Genomic DNA, 14780 nt, shown 5'->3' on the forward strand with positions numbered 1-14780 from the left:
GCACCTAAGTCCCCACAGCCAGCAGCACTGACACCACCCTGTCAGAGTCCCTGTCAATTATGGTTTACTGTTTATTATCTGCTGTGGAAGAAATGTGTTCACAAAACTCAGCCAGGAATTGAATCCCCAAGCCTTGCCTGATTACAGTAGATGGCCTGTTCAGGCTTCATATCCTCCATTACTATAAATTCTCCCTAGGATCACCCTCAGAGGTTCCAGGAAATTTCTACAGTACTAGCTTTCCACATCACCCCTCCAAAACCCCCCAATTCCAGTCATCTCTCCCTGTACTCTCTCCCTCCATCTCTCTCTCCCCTGCCTGACCCCCCTGTTCCCATACTCACCCATCCCCAGTCCATCCCTTCCCAGGAGGATCCATGCATCTCCCCTGGAGCCCTCCTAGTTACTTAGCCTCTCTGGGTCTGTGTAGTGTAGTGTGATCATCTTTTACTTAACAGCTAATATCCATTCATAAGTGATCATGCACCATGTTTATCTTTCTGGGTCTGATGATTTTTTTTCTAGTTCTATCCATGGTTTCATTTAAAAACAAAACACAAAACAAAACAAAAAACAGTGAGTAATTCTCCGTTGTGTAAAGGTTCCACAATTTCTTTATCCATTCTTCAGTTGAGGGACATCTAGGTTGTTTCCAGGCCCTGGCTGTTATGAATAAGCTTCTATAAACATAGTTGAGCGAGTCCTTGTGGTGGGATGGAGTGGCTGTTTTGGATATACACCCAAGTGTAGTATAGCTGGGTCTTCAGGCAGATCAATGCCCAGTTTTCTGCCACACTCATCGCCACAGTGGCTGGACGCTTGCTCACCCACCAGCAATGCAGGAGTGTTCCTCTTGTTCCACACCCTTGCCAGCACTGGCTGTCACTAGTGTTGATCTTAGCCTTTCTGATTGGAGTAAGATGGACTCTCAAAGTAGCTTTGATTTGCATTTCCCTGATAGCTAAGCATGTCAAACATTTCAAGTGTTTTTCTACCATTTAAGAGTCCTCTATTGAGAAAATTCTGTTTAGATCTATACCCCATTTTTAATAGGACTATTTGGTTTGTTGATGTCTAATATATATATATATATATATATATATATATATATATATATATACATACATGCATACATACATACATATGCTCCTTATCAGATGTGGAGTTGGCAAAAGTCTTTTCCCAGTTTGTAGGCTGATGTTTTGTCCTATTGATGGTGTCCTTTGCCTTACAGAAGCTTTTCAGCTTCATTAGGTCCCATTTACTAATTGTTGATCTTAGTGCCTGCACTGTTGGTGTTCTGTTCTGAAAGTTGATGCCTGTGTCAATGCATTCAAGGATAGTCCCTAGTTTCTATTCTATCAGGTTCACTGTGTCTGGTTTTACGTTGAGGTCTTTGATCCACTTGGACTCAAGTTTTGTGAAGGATGATAAATATGAATCTATTTGCATTATTATACATGCTGACATCCAGTCAGATCAGCACCATATGTTGAAGACAATTTCTTTTTTCCATTGTGTATTTTTGGCTTCTTTATCAAAAATCGGGTGTTCATAGGTGTGTGGAGTTATGTCTGGGTCTTTGATTTGATTCCACTGATCAACCACTCTGTTTTTATGCCAATACCATGCAGTGTTTATTACTAAAACTCTGTAGTACAGCTTGAAATCAGGGACAGTGGTGCCTCTAGAAGTCTTCTCTTGTTCAGGATTGCTTTAGATTTCCTGGGTTTTTTGTTTTTCCATATTGAATTATGTATTGTCCTTTCAATGTCTGTAAAGAATTGTGTTGTAATTTTGATAGGGATTGTATCAAATCTGTAGATTGTCTTTAGCAAGATGTTCAGTTTTATTGTTAATTCTGCCAATCCATGAACATGGGAGAGCTTTCCATCTTCTGATACCTTCTTTAATTTCTTTCTTCAAAGACTTGAAATTTTTGTCATACATGTCTTTCACTTGCTTCACTTGCTTGGTTAGAGTTACACCATTTATATTATCTGTGCTTATTGTTAAAGATATTGTTTCCCTGATGTCTTTCTCAGTTCTCAGTCCCTCTGTCATTTGCATATATGAGGGCTACTAATTTTTTTTTTCTTTTAGTTAATCTTGTTTCCAGCCACTACTAGAGGTGTTTGACAGCTATAAGGATTCCATGGGGGAATTTTTGGGGTCACTTATGCAAACTATCATATCATCTGCAAATAGTGAAAGTTTGACTTCTTCCTATCTAATTTATATCCCTTTGATCTCCTCCAGCTAGAACTTCAGTACTATATTGAGTAGATATGGAGAGAGTGGATAGCTTTGTCTTATTCCTGATTTTAGTGGAATTGCTTTGAGTTTCTCTCTGTTTAACTTGATGTTAGCTAAAGGCTTGCTTTAAATTGCCTATATTATGTTTAGGTATGTTTCTTGTATCCCTGATTCCTCCAATACTTTTATTATGAAGGGGTGTTGGAATTTGTCAAAGGCTTTTTCAGCATCTAAAGAGATGATCATGTGGTTTTTTTTTTTTTTTCTTTCATGTGTTTATATGGTGGATTACACTGACTGATTTTTGTATTTTGAACCATCCTTGCATCTCCAGGATGAAGCCTATTGATGATGGTGGATGATCTTTTTTATGTGTTCTTGTGGTATTTTGTTGAGTAATTTTACATTTATGTTCATAAGAGAATTGGTTTGTAATTCTCATGCTTTTTTGAATCATGTGTGTTTTGGGTATTAGGGTGGCTGTGGCCTCATAAAATGAATTTGGGAATGTCCCTTTTATTTCTATTTTGTATATTAATTTAAAAAATAGTAAAGTTAATTCTCCTTTGAAAGTCTAGTAGAATTTTGCACTAAAACTTCCTGGCCTTGAACTTTTTTTTTCTTTGGTTGGGAGACTTTTCATGACTTCTACTATTTTCTTGGGGGCTATAGGTCTGTTTAAATTATTTGTCTAATCTTGATTTAACTTTGCTAATTGATTGTTATCAATAAAATTATCCATTTGTTTTATATTTTTCCAATTTTGAGGAGTACAGATTTTTAAAATGACCTGATAGTTGTTTGGATTTCCTAGGTATCTGTTGTTATATCCCCTCCCACTTTGTCTCTGATTTTTTTCAATTCGGATATTCTTCCTCTGCCTTTTAGTTAGTTTGGATAAAGGTTTTTCTATCTTGTTGATTTTACCCTAGAATCAACTCTTTGTGTCATTGATTCATTGTATTGTTCTCTTCGTTTCTATTTTATTGGTTTTAACCCTGAGTTTGATCATTTCCTGCCATCTACTCCTCTTGGATATGCTTGCTTCTTTTTGTTCTAGAGCTGTCAGGTGTGCTATTAAGTTGCTAATATGAGGCCACTCCAGTTCCTTTACCTAGGCACTCTGCACTGCTTTCCTTGTGCCCCATAAGTTTGAGTATGTTGTACATGCATTTTCATTGGGCTCAAGGGAAGTCTTTAATTTTTTGTTTGTCTTGACCCAGAAGTCATTCAGCAGTGCATACACACACACACACACACACACACACACACACACACACACACACACACACATTGGCCTCCTGTCTCTCAGGACTCTGCCAGCAGAAGTTCCATCCCCAGATATGACCCTTTGATCTTGATACTCCAGAACCATGAGCCAAAACAAAGCTTTTCTTTCCTTATAAAATAACCTGCCTTAGGTATTTCAGTATAACAAAACTGAGAAGTTTGACCCATTTCTTAGAGAACATCAGGGAGCCATAGCCTCATAGGATACCAACTAGAAGGTGTTTGACTCATTTCTAGAACACAGATTTGCTTATAGAGAGTGTTGTTCCCATTGAGACATTGTTGTCCAAGGGTATGGGTACAGCTCCCTCTCTATAATCTCAGGGGTTTGTGAAGTTCATTGCTGACAACAGGATCTAGAATCACTTATAAGAAAAATGTCTAGACATGTCTGTCTCCATTTTTCCTAGTCTGTGTCTTGCTTCCTGTCTCTTACAGGAGCATTACATCCTCCTCCTGTCATCGATCTGGGAGCACTGCCTGTGGCCCCTTGGAGGTGGGTCCTTCACTTAAAACCTTAATACGAATAGCAATGCCAAGTATTTCCTTGGGTGAGTTTTACTCATATCATTTTGGCATCTTAGGAATGGTTATAGCTCTCCTTCTCCAACTATTAGAGGAAGAATTACACAAAAGCAGAATACAGTGCTGGAGAGATTCTCAGCCCCAAAGAGCACTGGCCTCCCTTCCAGAGGATGTGACTGATCCCCAGCACCCACGTCAGGCAGTTCACAACCACCTGTGACTTGCAGCTGGACCTCCAAGACCCAGCTGGAGAGACCTAGAAGGGAAGTTTGGACATTTCTCCTAGGAAAGTAGAGATGTTTATGTATTGCTTACCTGAAACATGAATTCTTGCCCTTTTCTGAAAGTCCCTCTGGGACCTGTGTGACTAAGAAATGTGTCCCCCTCCACCTCCTGACAGAATCTGGGCTTGTTTGGAAGGGAGCCGGCTGCAGGGAGCCATGAGCCTTGCAGAGTGGCATGTGGGCTCTTGCATACTCATCAAGCATCCATGGCTATGCAAATAGAGAAGAGGTGGTACCCACAAACCAAGGCTCAGACTCACTCACCTTTCCCTCAAGATGGACCACAGAAGGAATCTTTTCTGGGACTTCTGACCTGGTTGCTAATCATCTGGTTGGTGTCCTTTTGCTCCACCTATATAGTTCATGGGTCAACTTTGGTAGCTTTTTAATTCTCTGGATGTTGGATGGCAAATGTCAGACAAGAGCAGCAGCTTGTGGCGCCCTCTAGTGTCAAAGATCTTGGGTGGTTTTAGGTAGCCAAACCCTTCAATCCTTGAAGCCTTATAGCCTTGTTCAGCCTGTAAAGTAAGGATTCCTCAGCTCTTGGCAATGGGCAGCGTTTTAGCTTTCAGCCCTGGGGTGTCTGAGGCCCTTGGTTCTGTAGTCTGGACAGCTCTTGGGAACACTTCAAGTGCCCAGAGCCTGGGGCAGTTCCTCTCTGACCCTTTACAACTTTCTGTCCTTCAGCTTCCGTCTCCGCCCTCTTTTTGCCTCCACTTCTCTTGTTTCTGACTAGGCTGCTGGCTGCCTCTCACCAATGCTGCTGCTTTGCAGATGTCTGTACAGCCAGATGATCTGCTGTTTTTGCAGCTTGGCCTGCCCACTGCTCAGCAGCACTCCCTGTCAGCTGTCAAGCAGCTGGCTGCTCTGTCACATCTGCAGCCTGGCGTGCCAGCTCTGATGCCTCTGGAGTTGATGCTGCTCCATTGTCTCTCCTACTTCTAGCGTGTGTGTGTGTGTGTGTGTGTGTGTGTGTGTGTGTGTGTGTGTAGCTAGCTCAGCTCACACCGGATATAGGCAAGACCAGTCAAACTAAACATGGTGGCATATGCCTGCACTTGGGAAATGAAGGCAAGATGATAAAAAAATTCATGGTCATCTTTGGCTACATGAAACCTTGTCTCAAACAAACTTACAAACAAAAATAAAATCACATTCAAGGAAAGGTTTTTGGGGGTTTTGTTGCTTTTGGTTTTTTGAGACAGGGTTTCTCTGTATTGCTTTGGAGCCTGTCCTGGAACTGGCTCTGTAGATCAGGCTGGCCTCGAACTCACAGAGATCTGCCTGCCTCTGCCTCCCGCGTGCTGGGACTAAAGGCATGCGCCACCAAAGCCTGGCTCAAGAAAAGGTTTTTATTGGACCCAATGCTGCAATACCAGGGAAGACAGCAAAGGAGGCCATATCAGAGAGCTCATCAAACCAGATTTTGAGGTGTTTCATTCCAGTCATAGCAAACTTGTTATGCAAATAAGATTTGTGTTTGCACCAATCATAACACTGCTTCTTTTCTACCACTCACAGCAGTTCCTTTGCCAGGCCACCAGGACATGTGAGCCACCTCTAGCCTGAGTAGAAAAAATCATGGAGTCACTTGAAGTTCAAATCAACAGTGTGGAATGGTGTGTGTGTGGTGTGTGTGTGTGTGTGTGTGTGTGTGTGCATTTGTTGGACTGACAGCTCTTTGCTCAAAAGAGCTGGGGGAACAGGTCAACAGCAATGGAGTCATATTGCCCCATCCCTATTAATAGGATAAGGATCAAAAGAAAGTGTGCTTAGAAGTCAAAGAACTTATCATTGACATTATCTGTATGTAGTTTCAGTGATGGCTGACAATGCTTGTCACCTGCCAGGTGCCCATGGACAGCTGGGGCCCCTTCCTCTATCAGAACCACATCAGCCCAGGGCAGATAGATGGCAGAACCACCTAAGTAGGGAAATGGCAGCCAGTGGGCGTCTGCCCTCTGGATTACCTGGGGGGGCTGAGATCTTCCGGCCCTGGCTGCCAAGTTTAGTCTTATTTCTTCAAAGGAGTAACGCCTCTCTTCCACTGCCACCAACGCACTTGTCCCCGGAGGCGGTGGGAGCCTGTGACACACCTGTAGGAGCTGTGCAGACATTTCCAGGACACGCCTCACCACCACCTCCCACAGCAAGTCTCCAGCAGGGATAGGGACACATCTGACCCTGTATCTATATGCTTGAATCATTGTACCCTCAAAGTACAGAATATCGTTCAGGACCCCTCAGCTTTCCCTCGGGGTTGACTTCATGAGTACTCCCTCACCCGGGTTCTTTTCCTGGAGTTTTGGAGTCACATCCTATATTCAGTGACATCCACCAGGCAGGGTAGGTGGCTCTGATGCAGGCCTGCTGCATGCCATGCAGATGACTGGTAAGAAGCCAAACTCCCTCAAACATAAACCCTGAGGCCAGACAGGGTGTGAAGATGGGACTTGAACACCTAGGCTCTGAGTTCTTCCTCCCCAGCTTGGAGAGACAGAGCAAGGGCTCCGTGTCTTACATTGTTTCAGCATGCTGGCCTGGGTCCAAGGACCTGATGGTCCCAACTTCCCCTTTCACTTTCTGACCCAGTTACACATCAGGTCAAGTGGGTTCTGCAGCCAGCTCTAGGATGTGAACAGTTGAGTGGGGGCCTTTGGCCACCTTCCAACAGAACACAGGATGTGTGTGGACAGGCTGTCTGCAGAGGCTGTCAACCACAGAACAGAAAGGAGCATAAGGGAATGAGACGCAGGCCAAGGTGTCCACCGGAGAGCATGGTAGTACTGCCGGTGCTGGGCCTGGTGCTGAGTCTTGCCGCTGCACAGTTCAACAAGGAAGTTGTTGTGCGGAGGAACTACAACATGGCCAGGGTGGGCTTCACGAAGAACACCTGTCCTCCCTTGACTGAGTGGAGCACTGGACCTGGAAAAAGGGTGTCTGGGCCACGAGAGACCTTCCCAGCCCCAACTATGATAGCAGCCAGAGGGTTCAGAGGAGCCTGGGAGGAATGAGGCACGGGGAGGGCTGGGAAGGCGAAAGGGGGTCCCAGCTTGGAGCTAGTGTTCAGGGACTCACCCAGGAGTGTGGCCATGGGGGCCAAGCAGCCCCAGGGCTGTACCAGGACTCCCATAACTCAGCCTTTCCTTCCAGATTTCCGGGGTCTGGTGCCCTATTTTTATGGCCTCAAACAACATGACACGCATTGAAGAGAACGGAGACCTGAGGATCTTAATACAGAACATCAATCTCTTAAAGAATGGCAGCCTGAAGTTTAACTTCTTCTTCATGTGCGTGTTGCTGCCCTCCCCCCAAGCTGAAACTAGGGGAGACTGTGTTCCCATGGCTTCATACACTCACACACCTGAACACCTGGGCCAGTGTGTGAGCCGTCACCACCTCTTCCCTTGGGGATCTTCTCTTGGGGGTGCTCTGGCCTGTTGCTGTGTTCTGTCCTCCTCCTGGTGAGAAAAGGTGAAAGGCCTCTTCTGAGCTGGGGAGTTATGGAAGCCAATGTACTAGGGCTTGAGGGCTCGATGACTTTCTGCAGTGACCCAGGCAGCGGGGAGGAGCTGGTGCGTGCTCTAAGTCCCTCCCCTCACTGTCCTCCAGGGTGCAAGGAGAATGTGTAGCTGTGGCCATGGTTTGTGAAAAGACAATGAATAATGGGGAGTTCACCATTGCCTGTAAGTGGAACCCTTGTCCTTCCTGCTCTGACAGCCAGAGGGATCTTTTATGCTGAGGCCTTGCCCACTCTGGTGAGCACTCACCCCAACCCTAAAGCAAGAGCACCCCAGCCTAGCGGCAACTCAGGGGTCCCCAGCCCAGCCCTCTCTCTGGATATCACTAGCCTGGAACTACCAGGGAGGCAGAGTGCTTGTGGGGGCAGCACGCAAAGGTCCATCTTCAGGCAGACAAATAGGTGCCATGAGACCCCTCTACCCACACTTCCATACCGCAGCCTCCTCCTGAGCCAGCACTGGGCCCCCAGACTCCTACTTCCAATGCCTGCTTAACAAAAGCTACATAAGTCACATGGCACTCGGTGGTACCCCAGTGCCCGGACAGAGGGTGTGCTGAGCTATATCTCTATGCAGATGAGGGGGAAAACAAGGTGCTGCTCTTGGAGACTGACTACAGAATGTATGCCACCTTCTACATGGAGAACATCAAGAATGGAACTGAGACCCATGTGCTGGCACTCTATGGTAACCTGACCCCTGTCTGCTTGGAATCCCAGCTACTGGTAGGGGGTCTCCCATGGGCCTTTACACATGATGGAATGGTGCCTTGGGACCCCTCCCCAACTCAAAGTCCCAAATTTGTCCCCAGGACGCATCCCAGAGCTTGACAGGTCTTACCTGAAAAGATTTATAAACACCTGCAAAAATTATGGACTGGATTCACAAAATATCATCAGCTTGACAAACAAAGGTAGGCTCCCTGCTCTGACTCAGAAAGGGTTCAGAGAAGGCAGCACTGCAGCTTGGTGTACCTGGCACAGACACTTGAGGATTGGGTGGGGGTTAGGGGAGGCTCAGCAAGTCATCTGACATCCCCATGTCTCCCCAGAGAACTGCTACGCCAGCCCACAGAAGAACTAGCCAGGCCTTCTGGTATGTGCATTTTGATCTGAATGCAAGACATGCATCACAGAGTGTTGGGAGCTGGGCAGGGTAGTACAGAGCCAGTGTCAGAAGCTGGGGGGAGGCCCACCCAGAGTGACCATAAGCAGCATGCCTCAGAGCTCACACTCTGCCTGTTCCACAGAAGCCAGCTTTTTGTAGAAGATTGTGTGATGTATTCCCAGAATCGGGTTGAGTGGGGCCTTATGTAGTATGTCTTAATTGAGCAGGAAACATGGCCCTGTAGAGCTATGCTAGAAATTGTGTTCAGTAAAGTGTAGAACTTGAGGTTTACTGTCTTGCAGCTCTATGGCCCAAAGACCTGAGATCCAGGCATTGTGGAGCCAGCACTGGGCATCCTCTTCCTGATACTGGCCTGCGGTCACATCTCCCAGTCTTTGCCTCTGTCTTCACATGGCCTTCTGTGACTACATCTCCTCCTCCATCATTAGATTTAAGTCACCCAGGCATCCCAACTGATGTCTCCTGATGTCAGAAGACTCTTGCCAAATAAAATCCTTCCTTTGGTCTCAGCATGAAGACAGGCACATGTATGGGGAAATAGCATTTGGCAGTTTGGGTTCCTTTCTTGGGAATGGCCCTCAGAACATCCCAGAGACTGGCACCAGAGTCACCTCTTAAAGGACACACTCTCGTGAGGTTCTACAAAGACAGCAAGCCTGTAAGGCCTGATATTCTTCAGATGAGCTGAGTCCCTGTCTGACCAGCTCTGGGACTAGACTCCCTGGGGGATTAGCGATAGCAGGCCTATTGCGGTAAATAAGGATCAGGATAAACAAATAGGCCGAATAGATGTTTATTCAGGGAGAAATAACTTACAACCTAGACAGATGAACACCAGGAAATTCAACCCGATCCTCTCCTGTCCGAGTCATGCCAGAAAGAGAGCGCCTTCCTGGCCCCCTCCGACCTCCTTCCTCAGGTCACCTCCGCCCATCGCTCCACCCCCCAATGGGCGTGGTCAGTGCTACAGAAGGACTACCTCACTACACAGGCCAGCTGGGATAAGGCTCTGTTCCACATGTTGGTGAACACACAAGAGACAGAAGTGATATCACGGTGGTTTGTAGGCTGACAGTGACCCTACTGGGCATGTGGCAGAGAGACGTGAAAGCTGTACCCACACAAATGCTCACAGCAGCTTCCTTCATGATCACAGCCTGCAACAGGTGACAGCCTGCAGCAAGCCAGGGGATTGGGTCAGCATAAAAAGAACAATGGCAAACTGTGGGAAAAGGGACAGATTAGGGGACAGTGAGTCAGGAAGAGAAGTGAATGTGGCTATAAATGGCAGCGATATGACCCCAGCTGTGCTGATCAGTACTGTCACTGAAGGACAGAGGCGGTGGATACACAGCCCTACACAACTGATAGAATGCTTAGCACCAAACACACACGTGCACACACTGTCACATGCATACATGAACATGTACATGCTCATATGCTCACACATACACTTATTCACTCATATGCACATGTGAGCAATGCATGTATATATACATATATATGTACAGGATCACTCACATATACACACATATGCATGCACATGTGCACATATACATACATTACATACACATAAGCCCACATGCACATACACATATATACTCATACAGACCCATGCCCACTCACACATGCACACATATCACACAGGCAAACATGCTCATATATACATACACACATGCTCACTCACATATATATATATATATACATATATATATACACACACACACACACGTGCACATACACTCTCTGGCACACACATGTTCACACAAGCAAACATACTCACATATGTACACATGTATGTACATGCACACACATTCACACATTCTTACTTATCATACACACTCATCCCTCCATTACCTTTCAGGGCAGGATTGATAAACCTAGGTCTTGAGCTTGTTGTTGACAAGGGTTACCATGGGGGCGGCTGGGCAAAATGGGGACCACCCTGAATTCCTTCTCATGATGGCATGTGAATCCCAATCCTCTCCAAATAAAAAGTTAAAGTGATAATACGTATGCCCTCTGACTCAACTGACATTCCCTCACCTGTAGTGTACCTTGGCCTGGCTTCCACTGCCTGTCCCAGGCCCTGTCATCAGCCCATTTTTGCTTCTTTCCTGGCAACCCAGGTTCCTCCCAGGTTCCCAAGTCATCTGGATCGAGGTCCACACTTCCTGGAACATTCTGACAAATGCTTCCCCTGCTGTAGGTGAAGGACCCTAGAGGAGCAACTCCCAGCCTCTCGCCAGCCTGTCTGAGGGAGGAGTCCCTGCCCTGGAAGACGCTTGCTGGGCAGACCTGGCTGCTGTTAGCTCTGACAGTGCTCTGTGACGGGTGTAGGATTGCCCTGTGAGGACTCCACACTGCTGAGTCCTCAACATTAGTGATTGCTGGGACAGGAGCCCAGCTGGCTACTTCAAGTTATGGCTTGGGAGGCAGTCTGTCCTGGAGCACTCCAGCTGAGGGGCAGGGGGGCAAGAAGTTTAGTGGCCTTCTGAAGGACGTACCAGCAGGCAGAATGGCTCTGCTGGGTGCGTGGGAGGTGCCCGAGACTCCCAGGCAGCCCAGACTCTGAATGCTTTGGTTATCGAGTGCTGAACCACGGCAGGGACAGATGTGCAGGAAGCCAGCCACATGATCAGGGCCTGGTGGGGAGGGGAGATGCTGCATGTATTAACTTTCTCATACATGCAGCAAAATCAGCCAAAGGAAGTAAGGGTTTATTTGGCTCACAGGGGCACAACTCCTTGTGGTGGAGGAGTGACAGCGGGGACATGAGGCAGCTGTCACACCGCACCCACACTCAGGGAGCAGAGAGAGATGAATGATGGCGTGCATCACCCTTGCTCTTTTTTATTTGGTCTGGGACACCGCCCATGGAATGCTGCCATGGATATGTAGGGCCAGTCTTCCATCTCAAGGAACTTCCTCACAGGCATGCTCAAGGGCTGTTTCCCAGAAGATTATAGAGCCTGTCAAATTGACAATATTGATCATTACAATTGGGGATCAGAATAACAGCTGTCCTGAAAAAATGGTAGGAAGTAGCTAACTAGCACATGCAGAGACTTGCAGACCACTAAGAGACCTTTGTCCCCTCCTAGAGGGCAACATGAAGGACATGAGACCATAGCCAAGTGTCTCCAGGGCCCCGTGTTGTCTTCTGCACACCCTAGGGCTGGTCCTGTCCTATGGATTCTTGCCCCACAACCTCCCAATGGGTAAGGAAACAGGACAAGAATATCTGCATGCCCCATACCACTGAACTCCTAAGATTTCACAGAGAAGAAGGCCCTTGAATTTTGGTTGGATTTATTTCCCATCTTGTATGCATATGGGTGGATACCAATGATTCCAAAGTGGTTACTAACTCCTGTTCACTTGGTCCAACCAGCATAATGTCATCGATATACTACACCAATGTGATACTTTGTGGAAGAGACAGATGATCAAAATCCCTCCTAAGTTATGACAAGAGCTGGTGAGTTAATATATCCTTGAGGTAAAACTGTAAATGTTCACTGCTGGCCTTGCTAACTGAAAGCAAATTGCTTCTGGTGGTCCTTATGGTCAGGTACCTGGAAAAAGGCATTTGCTAGGTCAATAGCTGCTGCATACCATGTCCAGGATAGATGTTAATATGCTCAGATAAGGACACCACATCTGGTACATCAGCTGCAATTAGAGTCACTACTGGATTGAGTTTTCAATAGTCAACTGTCATTCTTCACAATTCATCTGCCTTATGCACAGGCCAGGTAGGAGAGTTAAAGGGAAGTGTAGTGCATATTTCAAGTCCTTGATGGTGGCACTAATTTCTGCAATTCTTCTGGGAATGTTGTGCTATTTTGGATCCATTATTTTCCCTACAAGAGACAACTCTAAAGGCTTATATTTAGCCTTTCCAACCATAATAGCTCTCACTCCACAGTCAGGGAGCCATTGTGAGAATTCTGCCAACTTCTATCCCAATTATACACATTGAGATGAGGGAACTAGACACAGGATGAATTTGGGGACCCAATGGACCTACTATGAGTCAGGCTTCAGCCAAAACTCCATCAATTACCCAACCCCTGTAAGCCCTACTTTAAGTGGAAGGCCACATATTTCTTGGGATTTCCCAAAATCAGCATCAATTCAGAACCAGTATCCAGTAGGCCCAAGAAAGCCTGATTGTTTCCTCCCTTCTATGTTTCCTCCCTTGCCCTAGTAAAAGGCCTTAGGTCCCTCTGGGGAAAGACTCGCAGCAAACCCTTTAGGTGTTTTATCAAGGTCCTTCCTTGGGGGAATTTGACTATGTCTTCATTCAAGGGGTTTTGGGTCTGCAAACTGGCTCAAGTCTTGAAACTGGTTTTACAGGCCAAGTTCTATCTTTTGCCATGATCCAATGTGGCCTTTCTTTCATTTTGAGAATTGTTCTGTTTAGACATATCAAATAAGAACACTGGAGGCTTCTTACTATTTCATGCCTGGAAACACATGGTTGATTAGCCAGTACCAAAAGTCCATACAAATCATGCTACCATAAAGCACTTTGTCTGTGTTGCCCATTATGGGTTGGGTCAGGCGTTATGGACATTGCTTTGTCTATGCTGCCAGTTACGATAATTACCTTGCCTTTGGCAATTCATTGCCGCCACCTGGCCCCTGCTGTTCTGAGGCCCAGTTAAACCCACTGCAGTTAGTTCATCCAACTGAGCAGCAGCGTCTCTGACTCCTAGGTTGACAAAGGAGAAGGGAGACAACAAAGCTCTTCCGGTATGTTGGTCATATAGGGTTTGTGATGGGCATGTCTTCTGGGCCTTCCCACTGTGGAGGATTAGGTTTTACACAGCATGCCCACTCTCTGAGCCTAACACCTTCATCAACACTAAGACAAGGAGATAACAGGCATCTCTAACTCCTTTTCAGTGGGCCATCTATTGACACATGCTTCAGATGACCATTCAGACAAGCCTTTGATATCTTTGTTTTTAACAGTACAAGCTTCCATATTAAACTTAAAATATCTACTCACAGGGCCCATATCAACAGATTCAGCCTGATACAGTTTATGTTCCTTCCACTGTGACAAGGGCTGCATGCTGGCTATGGTGACTCTATTTTGGCACCTCAGATGAACTTTGTCTTGCTGAGTGAAGTGCCAGTAACTGTAAGGGAGCTTAAGAAAAACAATTCCAGGAAGGAAAAACAACTCAAGGATGTGGACTCTTTGCAACAGTCATCCTGACCTCATTATTTTTGCTAATCTCGCATTTTGGCTTGTGTAACTATTTGCTTAACTTTGCAGCCATGGAAGGGAACCCTGGAGACTTTCCAGCCAGGATATGGTTTTCTTGCTTAAATATGGACCCTGAGGAAGGCTCACTATTGTGCCTGGGTCCTGAACACCTGGATGTAGTCACCAGCTGGCTGGAATAAATACTTTCTATAGGTTCGTTTCCAAGGGTTCTTCTCTATGGAACCCCGCAACATCACCAGTACCCACACCCTTAAAATCCATCCCCACACATATTCCCCAGGCTTCTGCTTGAATGAATTAGGAAACTCATTAAGCTCTTTAGTAGTGTAGTGCACCACCTCATGGACCACACTTCCTATCTCCCCTTTGGAGCCTGCTTTGCCTTAAGTCCGGTTATAAGTCTACAGACAGACAAGGAAGGATTAATTCCCTCAGTCAAATGGCAGAAAAGGCAAGAGTGAGGATGTGAGCCCATCTTCTACTGAGGGTGGAGAGACTACTTCCTCAGGTGAGATAAACCCTTGAGAATCT

General features: G+C 46.1%; 1 protein-coding gene across 1 annotated transcript; it reads left to right on the forward strand.

The window, feature by feature from the left end:
* The first annotated feature begins 7132 nt into the window (after positions 1 to 7132).
* On the forward strand, positions 7133 to 8959 carry Lcn9 (lipocalin 9). Its single transcript, XM_051183865.1, has 6 exons — positions 7133 to 7228; positions 7509 to 7645; positions 7968 to 8041; positions 8453 to 8563; positions 8688 to 8789; positions 8928 to 8959. Exons 1-6 carry the CDS (start codon positions 7133 to 7135, stop codon positions 8957 to 8959), a joined length of 552 nt encoding a protein of 183 aa, XP_051039822.1.
* Positions 8960 to 14780: the final 5821 nt, after the last annotated feature.

This window comes from Phodopus roborovskii, unplaced genomic scaffold, assembly GCF_943737965.1.
Source record: "Phodopus roborovskii unplaced genomic scaffold, PHOROB, whole genome shotgun sequence".
NCBI lineage: Eukaryota > Metazoa > Chordata > Mammalia > Rodentia > Cricetidae > Phodopus > Phodopus roborovskii.